The 17,046-nt window shown below is 39.0% G+C and overlaps 1 protein-coding gene across 11 annotated transcripts in view; it reads left to right on the top strand.

The window, feature by feature from the left end:
- The window catches only part of KALRN (kalirin RhoGEF kinase), a 474,021-nt gene that overhangs the window by 217,036 nt on the left and 239,939 nt on the right, over positions 1 to 17,046 (top strand). For all 11 annotated transcript variants that reach the window (XM_088058776.1, XM_088058771.1, XM_088058767.1 and 8 more), the window contains 3 exons: positions 4,388 to 4,579; positions 11,114 to 11,245; positions 15,377 to 15,607. In XM_088058776.1, coding sequence (XP_087914902.1) covers positions 4,388 to 4,579; positions 11,114 to 11,245; positions 15,377 to 15,607 — 555 coding nt within the window. The remainder of the gene's footprint in view (positions 1 to 4,387; positions 4,580 to 11,113; positions 11,246 to 15,376; positions 15,608 to 17,046) is intronic.

The following is a 17,046-nucleotide window of genomic DNA, read 5'->3' as shown; positions in this document are numbered from 1 at the left end:
TAGATTATTTCTTTTCCTGTGATTCAAGACAGTGCTTGTTTTCACTTCAGTTTCAAAATAAATTGTTACTCTTTATCACAGCTGTATAATGTTTATACTGAGGCAATAATACTTTTCACAAAGATGAATATTTAACTCGGACCTTTTTCAAGAAATATCAATAACCTAATAAATTCACTAGAAAACAAAACCTCAGTGTTCCGGTATGGCACAAAGCATACTGGTGGTAGCTCTGCACTTGGATACCTGGTGTACATGCCTTTTGTTCTGACTAAAGTTATTTGTATCTCCCTTGCCTGGACTTCTATGCCTGGATCTGATAATTTCCTTAAATTATAAGTTCCTGCTTTCTTCCCACAAAAATGGGAGTGTTCAGTGCTGATACCGCTGCCTGTCCTGCTGTCAGGGAATTACCTGACACCACACAGAGATCCATGTCGTCCTAAATCACAATATATTTCCAACATGTTAGTCTAACACTTTCTCATGTAAAGGCTAATAATGTCTGTTGAAAATTCCCAATATATGTTTTCTATGAATGGTATTTTTCTGTATGTAGGCTGAGCTAAAATGGCATCCAGTATTACACAAGCTACATGTAATTTGTCTTGTTATAGAAACTTAAAGGTCTTAAAGATATCTCATGAGGGTTTTTTTTGTCATTGAAACATTCTGCTTTGGATTTATGTTTTAGGCTCATTTCACATATGGTTTCTAAAGTCACAGTAGTACAGTGCAACTTGGTTATTCTTTTACTTTATTTTAAAGAAAAACCCTTCAGCAATCAAATTTCACTTTTAATTAATCTGCAGAACCCACCTTTGCTGCTTGCCATCACAGTATCTCACCTAGTCCTCTAGGAAATGAGATGAACACAGCCAAGTTCCTTGCAGATTTAATGCTTTCCACTGCTCATTTTTCTTTTGTGAGTGTCAGGCGTTTTTTTAGAAGTGTGTCACAAGAAAGTATTGTCCCAGCCAGGCTTGGAGGGTTTAATTAAGAGGGGAGGTCTCCCAGCATGCCTGCGAGGTGATCAGGAATGAATTACTGTATTTCCTGAGGGAGATCATTCCACAATTGCAACTCCACTGCTGTCAGTGCTTATTGCTGACACAGGGCTCTTATCCGAGAGCTTGCAGTGTAAGGAGGGGAATGGCAGCTTGCAAGGCATCACTCAAGGCTTTTGTAAACTGTAAAAGAAACTCTTACCTATCATCATATCGATGTACATGCAGGGAAATTTTTGTTGTTTTGCAGCCCAGTGATTTTTAGAAGACAAAAATCCCCTTTTTTTTGACTAAAGTTTCAAAGTTGAAATAAAGCCAATAAAAAATTAACTCTAACATGAGGAGTGCCTTTGGAAAGTGTGCAAGTACATTTGAAATAAAGTTTTTTCAATGCCAGAATACCTTTATATATTAGCAAAAATTTCAATGTATCCTAGTGTCATGACTACAGAATATCAATGGAAGTGCTTTTGCTTCTAGGCATTAATATATTGTATCCTTATTTTTATACCTATTGTGCTCTTATATAGCTATAAATGAGTGATCCCTTGCAGTCCTCTTTGGGGACCCCTCTCGGTTTTGAAAGAAAGATGAGGTTAGGTTAAATTTAAAGTGAGACTTTCCATGCACTTGCTGTTGTGAAGTTTCCAAGCCTAAAGGAAAAACAAAGTCACAGACATTAGTTTCTCTATTGAATTTATTTCCTATTAAGACTGAAAGAGCTATATAATAGTGACATAGAAAAAAAACCTCAATTCACTCAGTTTATAGAAGTGACCAAAACAGAAGAAAAGGAAAATTTAACTTTGTGAAATGTCAACATATGAATTTCATTGGCATAGATTTTCCATTTTACTTCAGAACATTACACATTGGCAGAAAAAGATGAAAGAAAAAACCTAGCTTACAATGTTTGTTCTTCCTCAAGGTGGAAAAGAAATGTCTTGCATTTTGTGGATTGTGGTCAGTTAAATGTTGGGTTTTTTCTTGAAAGTACATTATGGATTGCCTTGAAGCTGTACTGCATTTTGCTTCAATCTGCAACAGAAATACAGAAGAGCACATCACAGGTGATACTAAACTTGAGTGCATCTGTTGCTCTAAAATGAGCAGGAGAAGCTCAGGAGTCTCTGCTTTCTGAGCCTTTTCCATTTGGTGCATAAAGAATAGAGGTGTGAGCTGGTGATTCCCAAACTGCTCCTTCCTTCCTGCTGAAAAAGCTATGGAGTTAATGGGTTGGTACCCTTCCATGAAAAATTCTTATATAGGAAAGTGAAATTTTCATCCTTATCCCTGTATAAAAATACAACAGACATAACAATATATAAATCTCTCTGACTTAAAAACCAGACTCCCAGAACATCTGCTGCAGTTCAGCTGAACTTATCCTTACCCTCCTGCTGGTTAACACGTCTGAGCACGGGAGCCACTGGGAGCCACAGAATTCACAGTTATTTCCTCCATGCCCATTGCATCACAGTGGCAGAGATAATTCAGCATGGGAAAAAGTAAACAAACAAAATCAGGATGAAAACAGCCATTTTCTACATGAAATCTAAAATTCTTTGGGAACTTTGTCTTCAAACGCAGCAACGTTCCATGACTTTGGCACAACTCATCTAAGTTTTAGCACCTGTAGTGATGCTGTGCTACTTTCCACCAAAAGGATTGACTTGAAGTGTTGCAAAATTCTCTTGGCTGAGGTTTACTCATGAAGGATTTCTAGGAAAAAGGCTTGAACATTTAGTTTGATTTCCAGTTTCGAACCTAGAGGGACACGAAGAAATGTTGGACTGGTGGTCAAAATTTCAAATCACAGTGTCTTTTTTTAGTGTACTTTAAGCTCTGGAAGAATTTTGATTGGTTTCTCTAGTTGTAGTGAAAAAAAGATAGATATTTCTTAAAAATTAATCTAACAATTTTGAGTCAAATCCAATTTTTAAGAAAAGGCTTTGTAAGGGGAAAAAGCAAGACTGAAGGCTGGGTATTGCTTTAGATCTATGTTATTTATGTGACAGTTGTCACAGTCATGGTTCTACCAGGGAGGACTGAGTGGCTCAAAGGGCTGGTGTCCAATCTTTTTCCCCTTTAGCATCTACAGTTATGATGAATGTGCTTCATAGTTATCCCACACACTTTGCAGACATACTTTGCCCTGCTTTACAACTTAGTTTGGACCTGTGCCTACCTTGGCAGTGCTCTGTTGCATTTCATGTTTGCATTGGCAGATACCTTTCCACGTTTTGCTCCCACTCACTCTGATGAGATCCTGCTCCAACAAACACTTCCATCTCTGATTTATTATTTGCCCATGAGTAATGCTGCTAAAATCATCAGGGCTGTGTCTGTCCTTGTGCCTGAGGGTCTTACAGATTCTACCCAGAAATTTCTGAAGCCCTTTGGAAATAGTTTAGACAGACAAAAAGCAGCAGTAAGTCATCATTAGCAAAACATCTCAATTTTTGAGATGTTCCTTTCCTCTGGTGAGGAGGAAAGAGAAAGGAGAATTGCTTACATAAATGACTTTCCAGGAATCTGCAGGACAGCTGTCATTTGTCTTTTGATGGTGCATCATTGTAGGACACTGTCATGATGGCTATTTATTTTCAGCTTACGTTCCTATGCAGAATGGGGGTATTGTAATGCAATTACATTGCTGTCTTCAGTTTGGTTTGAGAAACACTGTTCTTCCACTTCTTCAAGGCTGAATAAAAAGAATAATGGAAAATTCTTATGAAAGAACAGAAAATATTACTCTTTTAGAGGCTTTTGAATCCTTCTGAATGCAGAATAGAAAACAGCTTAAAATAGCCTGCAGAAAAGATAACATTTTAACTGAAGGCCATACTGTAATAGACATTTCTATGGAAACACTTATATTTCTATAGAATATCCTTATGAGCTCTTTTACATTCTGTAAGTCTTTTCCATTTGTTGACACTACATGTCTATAAAGGATTATCAGACAGTTCTCAAAGCGCATAAAGCAAACCTTTTACTTATGAGTATGTGGATATAGCATCCAGAGAGATGAATTAATGCAACAAAAATATCAGGGATAATATAGAAGCAATGAGAACACCCTAACAGGTGAGTGAATAGCTGAAGTATGGCAAATTAGTTTTACATAAATTCAAGGAGAGAGGGGGAGATAACAGTGGTAGATAATGGCACAGATGAACAGAAAGAATCCAGAGGCATGTGCTTTTAGAGTGGAAGGTAGTATGCCTGCTATTCATGCATATTTAAGCAGGTGGTTGATTGCCGTCACTGAACTGCTTGGCTTTACTCCAACTGATGGTGTTTGGAATGTGTGATGAAGGCAGAGGGTGGTTACAGTTCTTCCTTCTCTTTATTTATATGCACTTTTTAATTTTCAGAATGCCTACGTCAACATCAATCGAATCATGTCTGTGGCGTCAAGGCTCTCCGAGGCAGGCCACTATGCTTCCCAGCAGATCAAACAAATATCCAGCCAGCTGGATCAAGAGTGGAAGAGTTTTGCTGCAGCTCTGGATGAGCGCAGCACCATCTTAGCCATGTCTGCTGTCTTTCACCAGAAAGCTGAACAGGTGAGTTGCTTTGGGGAGAGGCAAAATGGTTCTGCACTACTTCAATAAAGATGATGCTGCAGTTATTATCTGATGGTTTTTGGCTTATGTGTAGAGACACTGAGAGCTTTGTTCCTGGCGGGGGGTCAGTGTCCCAAAACCAAACAGCAACATTTCCACCCTAAAAATGGCCCATGTCCCCTGGTGGGTAAGAAACTATGTTTTCACTTTAGTAATGAGAAAGAATCTGATCATAACTGAAGTACACTGGTGCATTAATGAGCTGCTTTATTTCTAATATTTCATTAGTGCTGCAAATAAATTCAGGATTATTATGGTCTGGAAAACAGTATCTGCTCTCATTCAATGTGCTATGTGCAGAGGAGTGTTCTCACACATGACATAGGTGCAGACCAGAAGGCAATTTCTAGGAGCCAAAGAATATTATTGTTAATGAATATTACGGAATTCATTCCAACACTTACAGTGCTCTCCGTAGCCCCAGACTTTGTTAGACCCCACCAAGCAGAGATTTCAGAGACAGCTGTGAACATCAAAGAAAATTTTCCATACCCCTGAACTCTATTTTGTGTCTTTAACAACTACTAGAATGGTTCTACAGTTCATAGCTAGAATAAAGATTTAAAATGTCACTGGATAAACCTTGTGCTTCTTTTTTTTCATCTAAACCAGATCCACCTAATGATGATGCTTCAACATCGATTATGTGTTGATTACATTCATTTTCCAGTGACAAACACTGCTTTGGGGCTCTCTTCAGTGTTGTTGTGTGCTTGTTTTTCCAAGTAGTTAATACCAAAGCTACTAAGTGGGTGTGCTTGATATTTATAAAATAACAGGTTCTTGAAGCATCTGAAGAAGAAATTGTAAGAGCTAAGCCAGAAACTGTGTCTCTTAAGCCAGAATATACGTGTAGAAAAGGTTATCTTAAAGAAATAAAGATTTTCCTCATTGTTTGTTTCTGACTGTAGAATTACAATGGATTTTTCTTTATTCCATGTTTCTTATTGACAACAGGCAATAGCATAGAGCAATTACTCACCCTACTGGGCACTTACTCATGTAAGCACTCTCAGTGCCTTTGATGGGACTGATAATCTAAGAAGATGCCCAGGACAAAAACTTTCATCTCCTTACAGTGGGCACTGTAGTGATTAGGTATAGTCTTTATGTTAATAATTGGTGAATCATCATATATTCATAAAGGAAAATCCAAAAAAGACATCTATGCAGTTGGTAGTCACAATGAAAATGTTAGGGTTTATTAATGAATTAGATAGTTCTTGTTTGCTTGGTTTAGGTTTGGTGTAGTTCTTACCACTTTATCTTTTTTCTTAATGAGTGACCCCCTATATTTCTGAAGCGTTAGTCTTGTTTGCTATTTCTGAGGAGCTGCTGAGGTACTGTGCAGCATGGAAGGCAATAAACCAGAAAAGTACTGATCTGCCTGGCACCTCTTCCCAACAAAGTGAAGTTTGTGCTGTCTGACAGAAGCCAATCTCTCATTATTAACAGAGAGGAAAATTTGCTCATGGTGCCAGCAGTTGCTCCTCATTTGCAGTAAGAGAAAATTCAGTGGAAGAAGAATGCTAATGTGAAACTTGTGAAGTCAGCTACAAAATTGAAATGTGGGTGTCACTGTGTCCATGAGCCAGGACTAAAATTTCATCTGTGCCTTAGAAACTCTGGCATAAACCAATGTCTTGAGCTAATAATTCGGTCATTTAACCTCTGTATAGTATAAATAGTGAGGTGTTTGAGATTTGGTCTGTAACTAAGTCTGTTATCTATCAAACATTCATTCCAAATGTGACTCTTTATTAGTTGGCATCAGAAAGAGGTTTTATTAACTCAAATCAGGGCTTCATTATTTTACAATAAATAGGGCTTACCATGAAATAGGGCTTTATTGTGAAGCAAAGATACAGATAAACCCACTATTTCCTCTGTTGCAGATCAAATCTATTTTTGCTCCCTTTGTTCTCTCAGTAAGGGTAATCTTGTTGCAGATGCAGCCATTTCTCCCAGAGTGTATCCCTGCTTCCCTCTCACTGATCTCTGGTGCAGATTGTCATTCCTTCTCTGGTGCAATAAGCTGCTACAGTCTCTTTGTTCATTCCTTCCTATTGATTGAAGGTCTCTGTGATGCCAACAGGAAGCCAGGCTTCTAGGACCATAATCTTTCAGTGTCTGGCACACCCCAGCCTGCAAAGGAGTTGTTGGCTGGGGACAGAGATTTATGAAATATCTATAATATGCAAGCTGAGCAGGAAGAAACTTGTTTTTTCAAGGTCTCTTCCTATAGACCCCACACAGAAAAATGCACAGAATACAATTTGTCTGGCTTGGAAGGATGAAAGGCTGAGTCAACCCTGCTGGGAATTGAACCTCACATCTGTCTTCATGTGCCTCAGAATCACAGTGCTTTCCTGGCTTTTATTGCAGATACATGTGGCATGTGTGAATGGGACTCAGATTAATTGATTCCTGGATGCTTTATTTATTTATTTTCCTTCTTTTTTTTTTTTTTTTTTAATGTGTGTGCACAGACTTGTCTTTCTTAAAATTTTAAGCACAACTAGTATGTACTAAACCATCATCAAGAAGACAGCAAAGAAAAGGGAAAAATAGAAAAAAAAGAAAATGAGACAAACAAACCTTGCCAACTATTTAGCTTCCAGCTAGGCACCCTTCAACACAAGTGCCTGATCAAAAGCCAGTAGATTACACTAAAAACAACCACTTTGTCCATGTCAAGGTACCACTCAACAGATTCAGTGGAGGTGTTTCCCAATATCCTATCAGTAATTCTACAAATCTCTCAATTCTTTGGTGTTTTTTCTTTATTTTTTTTTAATTTTCTTTTTTTTTTTTACTTTTCTCTCTCTTTCTTTTGCTAACATGGAAATATTCTAGAGCAAAAGAGAATCTGCTTCTCTAGGTTTAGGTATGTCTGAAGCTATTCAAAGTGTCAGGAGGACATAGAACAACGTCTTACCTTACTGAGATTTCAAGAGAACTTGCTGGTTTGCTCCAGAGGAGATTCCAGCTCACCAACCACCAGATGGGGGAAGCACCCATACAGGTGTCCTCCCCAGTTTGTATGTAATCTCTGGATGTGCTAAAGTGTTCATAAGATGTTCACTCTACAGATCCTGTCAGAATGAACAAATTAATATTTCGAATTAGCCAGGAGATCTCAATCAATTAATTTGGTTTCGTAGTCTACCCTCAGAAGTGCATGAGCAGAATTACTGTTAAAGGTAGTAGGTGTTAAGTGCACACAGTAGACATTTATGCTGATTCTCAGAAAAGTGCCTCCTGATCATTTGTTTCATATTACTTTACTCCCCAACCAGGAAGATTATTATTCTCATCTCTCGGCTCTGCCTGGATCTCTCTAAGCACATCTTCAGCTCTCCTGTATGAGGCAAGGAAGTGAAAAAGAGAAAGGAGAAAAGAAAAAGAAAGAAAAGCCAGTCAATATGGATAAGATGCAGGGCTAAGACCAAGATATATAAGGAAATTCCAGAAACAGCATCAGAAAAAATATAAGTACCGTCATAAAAAAGCTAAAAAATTCAGGGTAGCAAGAGGTATTGCGAGTCATAGGAAAGTGGCTTCATGGCTGCCTTCCCATCTTTCCCCACAGCCATTCTGCCATGAAAGCACATTAGAATTCTGCTTTAAATTTTCTGAGTCCTGGAGAACCACCCTGGTTATCCTGCAGCTTCCACACAGAGGCAAACTGTGAGCAAGGACTGGACAAAAAATACAGAGAAGTGCACAATGTCTGAGCTGTGTTTTGAAGCAAGCACATGATACAGCAGAGCAGTCCCTGAGGAAAATTAGTAAGAATTAGTAAGAATCCTTTATTACCTGTTTGAATTTGCATACAGAATTTGCATCTCAGGTTGTGAATTAGGAGTAAGTGTAAGTTATTATTTTGAAAATACTTTTGAGTTGGATCAGAGACACAAAGGTACCGTAGAGATTTCTTTATTTTTTGGGAAACTTTCCTCCTAATCTTTCCTAAAACCTTGAAAACCATGGACAATTATTTTAGCCTGTCAATTCAAATCAAATTTGAGGAGTTTTTATGTTCCCCATAGGAGATATTCTAGTCAATAAACTAATTATGAATTTAAGCATTTCATTTAAATGGTATTGAGTTCTAGTAGACAGTAATGACTCCTATTCCAAACTAACTGTTAGTATTTTACAATTTTAAATGCAAGTTTTTGCAACTCAGTCAAATGGTGATTTTGTGATAAGAATTTGCTTCTAGCTTGAAGGATTACATTTATATAATTTTTTTTGTCTGCCACAATGTATGACAAATAATAAAAATTAACAAAGCTGCTCTTTTCAAAATATCCAAATCAATAGCACTGTGGCTTGAACTAACACTTTGCAACAATAGTTAAAAAAACCCTATTTTCTCTTCCTGCGTGGCTCTGCACTGTTTCAGAATATCAAACACTGACAGGCTGCATCTCTTAAAACTTTTTAAAACAGATGATGTCAACTGCTCTTGCTAGTGGCAGAAGCAAAATTAGCAAAGTAATTGTGACATTGTCTGTGTACAAAAGATAGATGAAAACAACAAGCGGGACATGTGCATTGGATCTCCTTGAGACTTCTCCCACATACTGTGCAAATCACAGAGTGGAGATGTGACAATAGATGAGTAACATGACTATAAGAGCTTTTACTGGAATTGGTAGAATTCAGCAGTTTTGATAAGAACCATAACAGTGGGATTCCAGCTGCAGGGGATCTCATCTATAAGGTGTAAAGGTCTTTTGTTCACTGTTTCAACCAAAAGGTTCACGGAACAGCCCTGAAAGGGATTGATCTTGGCTCTGTGCTCTTAAATTGCATAGGAAATTACGTGAATCCCATTACTTTGGCACAAAATATGATGACTTCAGCTTTATGCAGGGGTGTTTGAGGATTTCACCTGAACAGATTCAACAGATCATAAGTCCAACCGGTGCAGGAGAGCCCGCCATCCTTGCCTCTAGCTTTCTAGAAAGCACAGTTGTCACTGGTGGTAGATTTGTACTTTGCAGACATAAATGCTAAGGAATTCATCTTTGTCACCAAATCTTTGTGCTCAGAAGTGCTTACAATGCAAACACTTTATAGCCTTGATTACACAGCAGCATGGTGAATAGCTTTACACTACCAATAAAAAAGGATGCTGATGCCAGAGACAGAGTTGAATTGGAATTCTTTGCTTTGAATCTCACAGCCCTTCATGCTGTGAGTGAGTGCTTAACTAACAAGCCACAGGTGAACACTTCAGGGGGTGACAAAGCTGTGATCCTGGGGTGGTTTTGTGCCATTATACATTTGTCCTACAGGGCACTGCATCTGTTATATAATTAGCTGTTCTTTTTATAAATAGCCCAAGGTATGGTGGGCTGGTTTAAGAGAAAGATGGAGGAAGAGAAGGGAGTAATGAGAAGTAATGAGGTGGCATTAGGCAGCTCATATGGACAAAATATGAACATGTGAGCTGTGTCATTGAACCAAGTCCTGCTTAAAAGAAAAACAGGGTGGGAGTCTTAGAGACTAAATTCCTCTTTTCTTTTACACAACAAGCAGCACCCAGGGGAGCTTCCTCAGTTTGTTCTGCCAGAGTGCATCAGTACTACTCTGGAGGCCTTTAGAGTGGAAAAATATTTTTTTCCACCCCTTTGCACCCCAAAGTGTTCAGTTTCTGCCTGACTGTTAAGGCTTCCAACCAAGGTGCTAAACCATATCAATTGCAATGGCAATGTTTTTTGTTTTTTTTTTTTCTCTTTCTTCATGGACATCTGCCCACCAGGAACTGGACTGAGACCAGCAGCTCATTTTGTGCTGGCTGCTTAGCAGCCATCAGATGGCAATGGTAGCTGATCACTGCTGATCTGGGCCAGAAGAACATGTGTGACCCAGGGGCTTAAAGCCTTGGCATCCTAATAATAATCCCACCGAGCTGGACCTGGGTTGGGAACTCCTTGAATGCAGATGTCTTCCTTTCATTGAAATGAATGTCAGCAGTGATTTACATGGGAGTTTTCTGTTGCTCATGTGGGTAGTTTCAAGCACAGGTAAATGACTGTGGGAAGACAAACAGATGAGACAATGCCAAATGCAGCTGGAGCACTGTGCCCTTTTGTGCTTAACACTGGTGGTTTCTTCCTAGATGTGTTGCAGCCTTCCTTTCTGGAATGCAGTGTTGTAGCCTCCCTGATGGTGTGCAAAGGCTTTTAAAATGGGTGTTTGCTGAACCTGCTTAAATAAGCATTTGTTTTTAATCCAGGAGAAACAGAAAACATTCCTTTGCATCCTTTGGATCTAGTCTTTAAAGTACTGAGGAGGTGACAGGAATGTGCCTTTCCAAGGTGCCCAGAAGGACTCCTTTGTAACTTCTATGTTCTTCTCAGACATTGCTGCAGTCATATGTGGCACTCTGCAAAGTTTTCTAATGTTGATAAGGTTGTTTTGTGTCACTTTTGCTCATTGTTTCTGGAATTGTTTCAGTTCCTTTCGGGTGTGGATGCCTGGTGCAAAATGTGCAGTGATGGAGGCCTCCCCTCAGAAATGCAAGACCTGGAACTGGCCATCCACCATCACCAGACCCTCTATGAGCAAGTAACACAGGCCTACACAGAGGTATGTGCTTCCCAGAGCAAATGTGAGTATCTGCTAACTGATAACAGACTGCATGCACTTAGGAGTTTAGCTTTTCTAAATGAGGTAGGATTTGCTTTCCATTCTGCAGCTCTTTCAATGATAAAGTCAGACCTAAACCCAGGCTGTAGTACATGACTTCCCAGCAATTTCCTTGTAAGGGAAGAACCAAAGGACAAATCTGAAATCATACAGAAATGAAATCTAGAACCAGTGTTGGCATCCCAAAGAGCCATTTCACTATCTCTGCTGAACTGGGAACCCTTTTTTGCCACCAGCACCTTTACTTCTTTTGCTTTCCTTCTGTGGACGAGTCCTGGCTCTAGCACAGGTATGCCAATGGCTCAAATTATTCCAAAGGCTTTTTCCTTCAGTGTACAAGTCAAAGAGATGTAAAGTCCTAATTGCAACAAATGCTCAAAATACTTTGCTTTAGATAGAATCTAGAATCATTTAGGCTGGAGAAGACCCTTAAAATCATGAGTCCAACTGCTGAGCTAAAACTATCATCTACCACTAAATCCTGTCCCCAAGCAGCATCTCAGATGTATTTGTATGTGCTATTGTAAAATATCTCCAGCCTAAATAGGGTATGTGCTTTTTTTTCCTTTAAAAGAGGGTGCCAAGAATGCTGAGACAAATTCTCTGGAATTTTGACCAAAAAAAAACCCACATTGCTTTTTTCCCCATTCAGGCTACAGCATAAAGTAAAAGCTACTGAGAAAAAGTCATTTTCCCTAGTCTGTGCTCTACAGGAGAGTCTCTCTGGCTGTGAAGGGATTTTGCTCTTTGCAGGGTTTTCCAAGCTGGACTGGAGGACTGTGGTAGTGTTTGCTATACTTAGTAAATTACCAAGTGAAGACTCCAGGACAGAATATATATATGTATCTCCCACTTGCTCATTCCTTGCTCTGGGCATCATGGAGGAATGATATATTTGCTCTAAACCCCATATTTTTTTTCCCCTAGTGCACACTGTAGCTGTTTCACAGATGGCACCATTTGTGTTGTCACTTCCAAGGCTCTGGAGGTCTTCCTGGCCCACTATAAAGGATATCTGCAGATTTTCACTAATTCCCTATCTTTGTATAGAGCAGCCATGGGATGATTCCACTAGCACAACAAAATCTATCTTTTGGTTCACCCAAGCTTACATAACTTTCAGAAGTATTTGTATTCTGCCCATCCTTTTCCTACCCCAAAGCCAGGAATGTCTCCAGGTGATAGAGTATATGTGGGTTTTGTGTCAGGTGCTGAGTGAAACTTTCCCAGAGTCCAGCAGCAGTTGTGTACTTCTCAAAATAAGTGAGAAAGGATCACATTTTCTTTGAGAAATGCAGCACTGGCACTTACACCTTACTGGCAGTGCAAGTTGTGGGGTGTGGGTCTATTCAGCTTAAGACTTTTGCAATAATTAAAAATATGTTGTAAATAAGATATAAAATTAAATTATGTGACTAAACTGGGTTGTTTTACTTGTCTCCTTGCACAGTCCTTGAAAAATTCAAAAAGAGTCACATGAGAAGAGTTTTGTTGGTTTATTTTTGCAGTTATGAGGAGAACATGGAAATGACTGGAAGAGCACAGTAGGTGGCTTCTCCATTTGTGAGGCTGTTCCTTTCTGATATCTGCTCATTGGGGAACTCTGAGAGCACAGACCTTCTGAGCTATTGATTTGGAATGCAATAATATGCAGAATTTTGTAAAACAAACCTTTTAAACTGAAGAATTTCAGATCTGTGGATGATATGAAACCCTTCAATATCTATGTTATCCTTAAGAATACTGAGTACCATTGGTTACCTGGTGGTCACCGTGCTCCTTTTCATTTATTTAGTCCAGTATGATGGGACAGGGATGTAAATTGGAGAGCACAAAAACACTTCTAAAAGCCTCTGATTTGTGTTAATGATTATTGACATTTTATTGTGTTTTATTTCTGTCTGTGCAGAGAATAACTAGGTTATCCCCATTAGGGAAAAATCTTAACTTGTAATCTCTGAGGCTTTTTAGACAGAAACAAATTGCTATGCAACAGATAAAAACCTACATCCCATAGAAGAGAAAGGAGTAAGAGACAATGCAGAAGTGTAGCTGTTGATAGTTCTGTATTACAGCACAAACTTTCTAAGAAAGTTGTTTTGAGTAAAACATGTGTGTTATATTTTCTGTGCAATCACATCTCTTATTGGTAAACTTTGAACCTTTATTCTTAATCCCAGTTCTCCTGTGATTGTCATAGTGTAAATCAGCAGGGACTCTGTTAAAACCACTGGAACACTACCCAGGGACTGATTCAGACCACCTCTAAACCCAAATCCCAGTAAGAGAAACACAGTGAATTACACAGTGGATTTAGCCAGTGCAGAGGGTGTGTGTTTCTGGTCTAATAATCTATACCCACATGTGTCCATGGCCTTTGTTTCCTGTTCCCAGCAATTAAGTAGTTGCCGATTGTCTTCCCATGGATAACATAGGATGTAGTATGCTTTATCTTCTTCCTCTGGAAGCTGCTTCTTCCTGACTAGCAGCTAGTGCCATCTCCGTAATCTTGCCAAGGTAACACCTGTGCCTGAGTGTGTCCTCCTGAAATCCTCTATCATATCACCACTATGTTGCTGTTCCTTCTGTGACTCCAGAAGGCTCCAGCAAGTGCAAATTATTCCAGCTGATTTTCAGCAGCAACTGAAATTGAGTATGTGAAGCCACTCCCTATGTACTCTCCAGTTATTTCCTGATTCCAAAATTATAATTTTTAAAATAGTTCCAAATTGCCTTGAATACTTAAGAAAAGCCCAAAAATTTTCCTAAGGCCACCAAATAGTCATAAATATGATGAGATTTGATTCCAATTTTTGCCAGTATGCATCTCAAAAGGTCTCTTAGTTTCTCTGAAAATGCACCATATACCCAGTGCTAGCACAGACCAGGACGTGGCATGGCTTGCCAAAAGACACAGGTTTGGGCATTAAAAGAATATTTGCTACATTTGAACAAGCAACTTATAATACAGGAATGAATGAGACGTGGAAATCCTGGAGACGTGTTTTAACTTTGGCTGCTAATGTTCAGAATTTGAACTGGATGAAAAACATTCATTACCCTATTTTCTGTCAAGATTGGTGATTGTGATTGCATACAAATACAATTTCAGGAAAACTTGTGATTTGCACTGCAGTTTGCTTCAGAGGGAAAAGCAAAAAGTAAGCTGGGGAAAGAGAGGGATTCCAATAGTTTCCTTATTTATCATTTCTGTTGAACAAAATATTTTAATTTTGTAATCTGGAACTGAAAAATTATTTCAAAAAAACATTTTTCAAGAGTCAGTAGCAGAAATAGGTTTTTATGGTTAAATTTGTCATTTTGCCCCTGCAATATAAAAATGGTCCAGGAATGTTCCAGAAAAAAAAGTCTGACATTAAAAACCAGACATTCTGATTTTTTTAATGCCGAAATGCCTTTGTATCTGTAAATATCTTTTAATATGCTTGAAAAAGGTTACATGTGTGCAGAGGGCTTTGCATTTACCAGCAAACTTCATAGTCTATTGAAAATTGAGACCATAGGTTCCTCTGAGCTGTTCCTGGGGAAGAAAAGAATCAGTCATATACTAATTTACTTTTCACTGCCACTGAATGAAATACAGAAGGGAATGTCACACTTCTCAATGTATAGACATACTTAGTAATCCTACAAAGAAAGGACTCTCCCTTATTATACAGAATATGAATGACTCTGCCATCTGTGGTTTTCTTAAAATGCCACCTCTTCACAAAGATAGGCCTGCACTTGCAAATGCCACCTGTCACCAAGCAGTGTGTGTCAGGAATTTTCAGTGCCCGAGTGTCACAGTGGAATAAAGCCCTGGAGTCTCTGCGTGCAGCCCCAGCAGTGCCCTACCTGTGCTCCTGCTGAGTGACACAGCAGGGTGGCCACCAGGAAGCAAAGGCAAGTGCAGAATGTGTAAGTGCAAGTCAAAAAGAGATGTTATGAGCTCTTTCTTCCTTTTTGACTGAAATAAGGAAAACACAGCAGACAAACAATGGCTGTTCTCTGTCAGCTCTCAGATATTTAAGTACCAGTGCAGTGAAGCAGGCCTATTTCTTCATTCAGGTGAGCCAGGATGGAAAAGCCTTGTTGGATGTCCTACAGCGTCCCTTGAGTCCTGGGAATTCTGAATCCCTTACTGCTACTGCAAACTACTCCAAAGCTGTTCACCAGGTGTTGGATGTGGTACATGAAGTCCTGCACCACCAGCGGCGCCTAGAAAGCATCTGGCAACACAGAAAAGTCCGGCTACATCAAAGGCTGCAGCTCTGTGTTTTCCAGCAGGATGTTCAACAGGTAATATCCCTACTAAAGAGATAAGAAATGACCCTTTATTTGCAGCCATAAAGGTTAGTGATTCATCTAGAAGCTGGTGCCATAACCAAGATTTCACACACAGCTTGAAAAATCGGCTAAAATCCTAATGCATCTTTCAGTACCTCTTGGTTTCATGTTGGAAATTATCAATCAGTCCATTGAATATTGATCAGTCCATTCCTTGTGAAAATGTGGCCCTATTTTCAGTGGTTAATTTGTCACAAGTGAGCAATTAGCTATAGGTACTCTACTGTTCCTGAGAAAGTGATGTTTAATAGAAAAAAAGAATTTCAAGTGTAAAAAGCAATTGAACTGTGGTGTTTTTCACCTTTCAGTGTGGAAACAACATAAACTGACAGTTTAGTGGTGCTGTTTATATGATCTTTGCACTATTACCACTTACGGAGTCCACATACCCATGCCACAAGTCAGCTGGCCCCAGTGAAGTGCACACCCCATGCTCAGAGCCCCCCTCACAGAAATACACCTTATACAGCACAGGCTCATCTCCGAGAACCTCAGCTCCACGTGGATAACTTTTCTCTCCCAAAGGAATCCATATGAGTAGCAGCACAAGAGTGTGAGTGACAGTAAGTATGAGATGCCATGTTTGTAGCTGCCAACTATGCAAGCACAATCAACAGATGTTCCAGGGCTCTGCTCATTCAGGGTGGTGTGGTTTGTTTAAGGGCCCCATTATAGCCCAAAGCAGATGTTGGTAGCAATATGGTACTTGCTTTAAATGAAGAGGCTGAATGCTCTAATCATGTTTATGGAGCATTCTAATGTCCCTGGGGCTCTTCATGCCATTGCCTTCCTCCAAGTGAAAAATGAGGCAGAGACAGAGTGACAAAGCTGTCACATGCAAAATAGACATGAACCAACAAGGACAGGAGACAGGCAACTGTTATTCAACATGCACATCTGTGGTGCTATTAATGCCATAACTGGAGTGTACCAGCATAGACAGAACTGTAGCTGTAGATGTCCTTTGCACGTATTTCTGATATTTTCTTTGGCAGTCTTCAAAAGTTTGCCAGTATTTCTATCTATTCAGGTTTTCCTCTAAAACCACAAAAATATTCATGACATATATATAGCTAAAACTGGGAATGAATGTAACAGATGCTTAATTTGAGCAAGTTTTCTTTCATTATGTGTCAGCAAACATACTGCATGGTAATGAAATTCATAAGCTATATGTTAAATAGAGCATATATTTGGTATTCAGTTAGAATACTTCTAGCAAACTATGTGAAGTTAATACAGTTTTAGGGCTAAAATCTGAAAAATCAAGGGTTTTAAATTCTGATGGTTTTATACTTTTTCTAATTGTGCTATTTAACATGAATAAGTATCTTAGGTATTCTTCATTCCCTAGGGTGATTTACACGTTTGTTCAGTCTTTCCAAACTGAA

The sequence above is a fragment of the Pseudopodoces humilis genome, chromosome 8, assembly GCF_049639895.1.
Source record: "Pseudopodoces humilis isolate 2021_Gansu_Grassland_sample_001 chromosome 8, ASM4963989v1, whole genome shotgun sequence".
Taxonomy (NCBI): Eukaryota; Metazoa; Chordata; class Aves; order Passeriformes; family Paridae; genus Pseudopodoces; species Pseudopodoces humilis.
The sequence above is the reverse complement of the archived record's forward strand: the minus strand, read 5'-3'. Positions and strand labels throughout refer to the sequence as shown.